Here is an 8,419-nt window from a genome sequence, read left to right on the forward strand (position 1 = left end):
ACAGAAAGCTACAACTAGTCAAAATGAAATGACTATGGGGGTGCCCAGGCCCAATCAACACATCTATTACCCAAACTTTGCACCTAAGGCCCAGGAAGCATTGCAGAAGACAGGCGGGGATGGGTGGGAGGGGGAGGTCGTAAGACCGAGAGGACTATGAAGTCTTCTGTGAGACTGTGCTTTCTAGATCTGACAAGAAATATTATGGCTGCCTAACCATACCTGAACAATGACAACACTAGTTGACATGCCAACACAGATAAGGGAGATCTCATGAGGTAACACTCTAGAGGAAGCCTTACAAGCAATTAGCAACTGCTGACAGAGGAGAATGAGTCTTCCTAGGGAAGAGCCCCTTAATTGATTCTCAGTATTGAGTGATTTTCTGTATCTATGTATATGTAACAACAGTGCTTGGAGAAGAGGAGGCTCTGAACGGAACAAGGAGGCAGGCATGGAGGGGTAGGAGAAAGGAGAAAGGGGGAAATGATGTAACTATATTTCAATTAAGTTTAAAAAAGAATTTCTACCCTTGATGCCCATTAATAAGTTTTTATCCATTTTCAGTGATCATGTGCTTATACCGTAGTTTTAAAATAATAAATTATTTAATGAAAGTAACAAAGGGTAAGTAAATTAATGAAAGTGTACAAAAAGTGTATTGTAACCATTCTTTAATAGCTGGGTACATTAGTTAAATGACTTGGTGTGGCACAAGTCATAATCCCAGCTATTCTGGACCTCAAGTTCAAAGCTTTGCCTGAATTTCAGGGCGAGTTCAGTGTAGCGAAACGTTATCTCAAAATGTGTTCCTCCACAAGGAAAGGGAAAATAGGCTGAGGCACATAGAGTGCTGTGTGAGGACTTAGGTCCAACCTCAGAACTGAAAAATGCATAGTGAGATGAGGGGGAGTGTCCCAGAGAGCAGCATCAGAGACTAAGGTCACTGCTGTGAGCAGGACCGCTGCCTGACCTGTGTGTGACCTATCTCAGCACCCAGCAGTGGGCCGTAAAAACCACTGACTGTCTTTTGTGTCCCCAAATAACAGCTTTTGTCATCACTGGCCTAGCCCCACAGCACACAGGGCCATGTCCAGCCACGGTGAAGAAGACTGTGTATGATGTTGTAATTATGAGCTCTGCACTTGAAGGAATTACCAGAAAATACTTGTGGTTTCCCATAGGTGCAAGTATTTGACAGCTTGGTCTCCAGCTGGTGGAGCTTGTTTGGAAAGTTGTAGAAACTGGGACAGAGAATCTTGTAGACTGTTCGAGTCACTGGGATTAGGTGCTGAAGTTCAATAGCCTGACCCCTTTTCTGTCTGTTCTCTGCTTCTTGACTTGAACTATGTGGCCACATGTGTCACATTCCTGCAGCCATGCCTTCCCCACTATGCTGGGCTGCGACCTCTTGAACTGAGAGTTAAATAAGACCTTCCTCCCTCAAGTTGCCTACTGTCAGATAATCAATCATGGTAATGAGAAGAGTAATGCTGTGTCCTCAGTCCCCCAGAGAGAAGCACCAATATCTGGTCACTTGAATATACATGGTATGTATTAGAACCACTGTTCTGCAGCCACTAACCCCGTCCATGTTCCTGTGGACACAGCTATACCCTTCCCCTTGCAGTTGGTTGGAACCATGGCAAGATTCTGTAATCTAATTGACCCACCCCAGCTCACTTGTAGCCCAAGTAGAATCAGACAGAGCAATTGCCTAGAGAAATTCAGTTAACAACCTTTGTTTAGTAAAGATAGAATCTCAGGCCATATCTTCCATATCCAGAGCCAAAGCTACACTTCAGAGTCATCACCAGCCTCCACATGTTTGCCAAAAGGTGGATAGATAATTCCGTCCCTCCTCCATCTCCCCCTCTCTTACTGTGTGCTATTCAAAACTAAAGACAGTTCTACTCTACCCTTGTTGTTGTTGTTTCAAGGCATGGTGTCTCTGTGTAGCCCCAGCTGTCCTGGAACTCACTCTGTTGTAGGCTAGGCTGGCCTCAAACTCACAGATCCACCTGCCTCTGCCTCCTGAGCGATGGGTTTAAAGTTGTATGCCATCACCACCGGGCTTACTCTAGACTTGTATATGATAACCACTATGACTCTTCTTTCTTCTCACCTTTCATAGCTCATCCAAGTTCTCTGTTTTGAGGAAAGGGATGTCTAGAGAAGGAGACATATCCTTTCTTTAATTCAGAGACCATAATACAAGACAGGAGATAATATCACAAATGATTGTTTGGCAAAGTGCAGGTGTTTGAGCCACAAGTCAGGGCGCTTTGGAATGGAGTCTTTGCTCTGGCTTCTGCTAGCTCTGGGACTTGCTCTGTTGCTTTAAGCAAGTCACTTCATCTTTGAAGTCTTGTTTTCACCTGAGAAAAACAGACAAGGCTGTTTGGAGAACTGAGTAATTGTTAGATTTAGCTCTGGAAACTTCCTGGTTTAAAGTATAAAAACAACAAAGTGTTTTTCAGACCACGAGAAGCAAAATGACCTGTATTTTCAGTCAAGTGTGGCAAATATTTTTTCCTTCCCTGACTCCACTACCTCTCTGTGAACTTAAAGGTAAACAGATCCCATCCTGGGCCTCACAGCAAGGTCTTTCTCTGCCTGCTAGCTCCTGTGTTTCCAGTTGTTGGAGAGATTATTTCACTGTGGCAACAGCTTCACCTTCAGAAGTCCATTCAGCTTCTCCATTCATTTAAGCCAAATCTAGATGTGTCTATCAACAGTTGCTTGCAATGGTTAAACTAAACTGGGATTGTCTGGTTCTCCAGTGAGCTTCTACATTCAGTAAAACTTCCAGGAAAGATTACACAATGGCCATGAAGTAGAAGCTGTTATAGGGCTTGTGTCTTTATCTTGTTTCTTGTATCTGTAGTATAGCAAAATCAGCAAGTCTCAGTGGACTTCAGATGTCTTGCTCCACATTGCTTTGTGATGCTTTCTGAAAGGGCGTGCCTAGAAGAGATGCAATCCTGTCGCCATCAGACCTTTCCTGACCCAGAAACCCCCTCCCTGTGGCATGATCAGCTTCCTCTCAGCCCTCCACCCCCAGCCATTGCCAACCAAGAGCAGGCCGCTTCGGTCCTGTTTCCTCTAACCGTCAACTAGCGCCTCTGTTCTTCAGCAAGGATCCTTCATTGATATTTCTGACAATTCTAACCAGCTGGATGCCTTTAACTTAATTTGTAATATGCATATGATGCAAAATGACCTCAGAAACAAGAGTAAAAACTATCCTTCCCTGGTCTCCCTGCCCCGCCCCTCAAGTCTGCCTTCTCTTCCTCCACAGAACAGTAATTTATCCTGGCCACTTATTTCTTGTGTGTTCATTAGTTCTTCACTTATAGTCAGTACAAATATTAAGATTACTTCATGATTTTGCACAAATATACTACTTATACACATTTTCCAATTTTTTTTTTTTTGCTTTTATTTTCCTTTATGGACTTTTGTAGGGAAAGCATGACCTCAGTCTCTTCAAGAGAATCTTGTTCTCTTATGTGGAATTCCTTATACTAACTTCTGCTGATCTAGCAAATTATAAGAGCATTTACCATTCAGCCCAGTAGTGTCTAGCACACAGGAAAAGTTCCTGCTTTCTCAGCAATCTGTTGAGTGCGTATTTTTCTTAATTAAACCTTGAGGTGTTAGCTAATAGCTTAAAACAGCACGCTATTAGTTGTAATATGCATTATTATTATAATGAGTGAGATTAAATCTGTTTTCATTCCTCTGAAAATTGTCCATGCCGTTTGGTCATATTTCTATTGTCTCTGTAACAGAAATATTCAAGGTTTAATGCTAGTTTCATTGTCTCTAACAATTTCTGGTAAACAAGGAATTCCTTAAAATTAATGTATGTTAATGAATGCTTATTACATTATTGGCATAGTTCATCATATCTAACTGCAAAATTCTATGAAAATTTCACCATTGAAGGACCAATTATGAAATTTTAATGGATTAACTATAATTCTCAAATAATTTGAAATTGGCAGAAAACATAACATGGCAAGTGGAAATAACTGTGGCCAACTCATGCAATCTTAGGACACAATTAAACATGTGCAGAAGTGAACCAATGCAGCCATTTTACACCAAGAAGAAGCAACAATGTTCATAGATCTCCTCCCACTCTGCCACCAACCTATGACTTTAAAATCCACTGTTGGCTCTTGTTTCACAGTGTTCAAGAGTCTATGTCCTGTCTGCTCAGCCATCTTGCGAGCCTGGACACAAAGAACATACAGCGGTTGACTTCTATCTGGACAATGATCCAGGCACAGCTGCTGCTCCTGTGGTTTTCCAAGTAATCGTGGATCCTCCTGAAGTACGCTTTGATCTGTAACCTAAGGTCCTTCACACTCGAGCCCCCACTCTTCCGCTCTGCTTTCAGTCCACCCAGCGACTCCAAGTACCCCAGCTGACGATGAAGCGCAGCTAGGACTTCTTCTATATGGTTTTCCTCCCAAACGCCCCGAGAACCATGTGTCTGGAAGAGAACGAAGATCTGCTGAAGGATCTCGTGCAGAACAGCCAGTGCGTGTCCCTCTTGGTACTGGTGAGGACTCACAGACTGCTGAGGGAGCAGGAAATTCTTCCTGTGTGCTAGACACTGCTGGACTGATGAGCTCGGCAAAGCTTTCAGCAGTTGTAAACTTTCTCTGTTCCTTCTTGACTGGAAGAGAATCAATTTCGGTTCTAGAGAGAAGATAGCGGAAGAAGCTAAGAGCAGCAACACCATTTCCGGGAGCTGTTTGTGAACCATGGCGGAGGGCACACAGTGATCTCTGCACACCTTGTACAACTCCAGTTCTAAGAAATGTTTACCTTTCACACATCTGAAACCATGAGGGAGGGTGTTTTATTCTGCTGCCTTTGTTCCCTTGTGTGTCATTTCCCCAAGTTTCTACCTTAGGTTTTCTGGTTCCCACTGCAGAGTTTTATGGAGCACTTCCTTTACTTTCCCCATTGTGTTGCTGTTGGAGGAAGTAAGGAAAGAGCTGGCTTCACTGTACACTTTCCTTGAGACAATTACAGTTGTCTAATCTGACCTTCTATTATCCCCATTATTTATTACGTACAAGCCTTAACTAACACAATGCACTTTCTAAATGTTTAGTCAGGCTTAGTAATGTACTTTTATTAAGAGCAAGCTTTCTTTTTCAAACAGTGGTATTTCGTGGAGTATTATTTATCAGAGATCTAGTACACACTCAGAGGTAAACTTTAAAATCCACAGGCTGACAACTCATGAAACTTCATGTAGAACTGTAAATGGGCAAAGTATTTGGGCAAATTAATCTGAAAATATGTATCAATGATCTTGGATTATTTTACTATTATTTATATCTCATCTACTCAGTTCAATATGTAATGTTTTAGCTTATAAAATAAAAGTAAAACTTACCAAGAGACTGTGATTATATAGTTTCACGATAGCAGCAAAGCATAAACAACCTACAAGTTCAATAGAATGGCCACATATGTGTTGATCTTCTAGGAACACATGAAACCAGTAAATGATAAAATGGTTGTGAAAAGAGATGGGAGTGGTTGCATGGTCTATGAGCAAACACATAAGCACTTTCCAGCCAAGTTGCATTTGTCAGTTATAGTAGTCACTGTGAGAAAAACAAACATCACTATCCATCTATCTGTCTGTCTGTCTGTCTGTCTGTCTGTCCATCCGTCCATCCATCCATCCATCCATCCATCCATCCATCCATCCATCCATCCATCCATCCATCCATCTATCTATCTATCTATCTATCTATCTATCTATCTATCTATCTATCTATCTATCTATCAGAAACAATTTATGTTAAATGCCATGTTTTAATACATGTATTAAATCAGGGTAAACAAATTTTTCTTCTCATTTACTGTCTATGGGGAGAACATTCTAAATCCTCTTATTCAAGCTTTAAGGAATATCAATGACTGTCCCTAGTTCCCCTGCTGTTCACACTCAACGCCTTGCTCTGATCCAACTGTAGCTCAGCAGTTGTTTGCCAGTCTCCCTCTAGCCTTTGTTTCCTTATTGTCCCTGCCTAACCACATTCTGTTCTTCACTCTCTGAGATCAGCCTCTTCAGCTCTCTGTACCTAGCTTATTCCTGGGGCACAATTATCTCCATTTCCATCCATGTTGTAAATGACATACCTTCCCTCTCTTTCTGAAAAAAGATTTAAACACACACACACACACACACACACACACACACACACGTATTGGGGTGGTGAGGGGGTAGTTGTGGGTAGTTGTGCATATGAGTGCAGGTGCCAGTGGAGATCAGAAGAGGGTACTGGACCCCTGAAGTTGGAATTACAGGCAGTTGTAAGATGCTAGAAATGTGTGCTAGGAACCAGTCATGGGTCCTCTCCGAAAGAAATGCATGCTTTTAATCACTGAGCCATCTCTTTAGCACCTCCTGCTGTTTTTGTTGTTGTTGTTGCTTTAAGGCTGAACTATTTCTTGATGTATATACAACATTTCCCTTATCGATTCATCTGTTGATGGGCACCTTCCATGGCTATTATAATTTTACAGTAGGTATGGGACTGCAGGCACCTCTTCAACAGACTGGTTTCCTCCAGATATACACCTAGTAGTGAGCTTACTGAGTCACAGTGTAGTTCTCTCTCAACATATTGAGGAACCTCTACTGTTCTCTACGATCATACTTATTTATATCCCTCCAACAGTGCTAAATAATGTCCTTTCACAGAAATTCCCTTCAATTTACAATAATGACCTAAAATTTTATTCATTTCTAAAGATTTGGGATTTTTCAAGATACTTTTCTAATATTGATTTCTAATTTCAATGTTGTGATTCAAGAATAAAGTTTGAGTTCATTGGGTCTATAGATCAGAGTATAATCTACCTTGATGGTGTTATTGCTGAACTTGAAATAACTCTACTTTTGTAGTGGGGACTGTTCTATGAAAGTCAGATAGGTTCCAGTAATTGAAAGCACTGAAAATTTCCATATTTGTCTGATGTTCTGTGCTCTGTCAAGAAAGAAGTCTTAGCTAGAATGCCTGCGTGTGTGTGTGTGTGTGTGTGTGTGTGTGTGTGTGTGTGTGTGTGTGTGTATTTGTATTTGAGAGAGAGAGAGTGAGGGTAAGAGATAGACAGACACACAGACAGACTGACTGACACACATACACAGGGACACAAAGACAGAGAAACAGACCTCTCCACCACAGAGATCTTGAAATCTCTAGCTGTGGTTTTAGATTTGTTTTCTATCATTTCAATTACATAATGTGTTTAAAACTTCATTATGTATACATAACACATTCTGGGTTATTATGAAACCTGAATGAGCTAAGTAAAAAACATTCTTTATCCTTGGCAATTGTTCTTATTCTATAATTGCATCTTTCCTGACGTACATTTATGCTTTGATTTGATTAATGTTTACATGGCTCTCTCTTGTGTGTGTGAAGTTTTCTCAAAACTTCCCAATGGGTTTGTATTTGATTTTTATTATGTAGCATATGTTGGGCTTTATGTTTTATGGGATCCGACAGCCTTTGATTTTTCTTTGTGTTTGTGTGTGTATGGCATGTGCATGTTTATGTTCAAATAATGCTTTCTTGTCTTCACTTTATTTCCTTTATTTTTGCAAACAGTGCCTAGAAATTTATCAAAATCCAAATGGATGAGAAGGTAAGAGAATATTATCACACACAAAGCTTGCTATATCTAGACCAAAAAAAATCAGATTTTTAATATTTCAGTCATTCCTCAACATGTAACCATTTCAAAGGCCAACCAATAAACTATCTCCCAGAATTACTAGTTGTTACATTGACACAGGAGAATGCACACCTGCTTGGCATGATTGGGGAAAGATACTTGATTATATAAAAATCCATTGTATCCATTCGGTACATTAAAAAACTTGGTCTTTTTCTTCTGAAGCTCAAAATTCCCTTACTCCAAAGCACTGATACCTTCATGGTATAGGCATGGTAGTGGTTTAGGAGGACTTCACTGGCATCAAAGGAAGTGGCTAGTGAACAGATGTATTTAGAGAAATCAGAACATGTATGTATGTTGGATAACCGATCTATGTAGGTAGTATGAATACTAGAAGAAACTAAGTGTGAGCTCGCGTGCATATATGCTTGCCTGTAGTTTTATGTGCACAGAGGACTGTGTTTGATATTCAGGGTCCTGAGAATGGACTTACCCAGTTGCCCACTGTTAGCATTCTGGTAAGAGAATTTGCTGCACACTTACATTGCACCCATGAAGGGACAGTAGTGAGGTGTTTTGATAGAAAAGAGGTTGATGTTAAACATCCCTGAGTATGACAAATCTTTGACAAAAATGTAAAATTAATGATGGTAGTCTGTCTTTAGCTAGTATGAATTTTATATGACCTCAAGTT

At 40.6% G+C, this 8,419-nt stretch overlaps 1 protein-coding gene across 1 annotated transcript; it reads right to left on the reverse strand.

Annotated features, from left to right (window-relative positions):
- Positions 1-4,023: 4,023 nt before the first annotated feature.
- Ifne (interferon epsilon) lies at positions 4,024-4,780 on the reverse strand. The gene is given in 2 exon segments (XM_032889405.1): positions 4,024-4,211; positions 4,214-4,780. Coding segments are annotated over 2 exon segments (720 nt in total). The 3' UTR covers positions 4,024-4,058.
- Between the last annotated feature and the right edge of the window lie 3,639 nt (positions 4,781-8,419).

Source organism: Rattus rattus, chromosome 1, assembly GCF_011064425.1.
Source record: "Rattus rattus isolate New Zealand chromosome 1, Rrattus_CSIRO_v1, whole genome shotgun sequence".
Classification (NCBI taxonomy): Eukaryota; Metazoa; Chordata; class Mammalia; order Rodentia; family Muridae; genus Rattus; species Rattus rattus.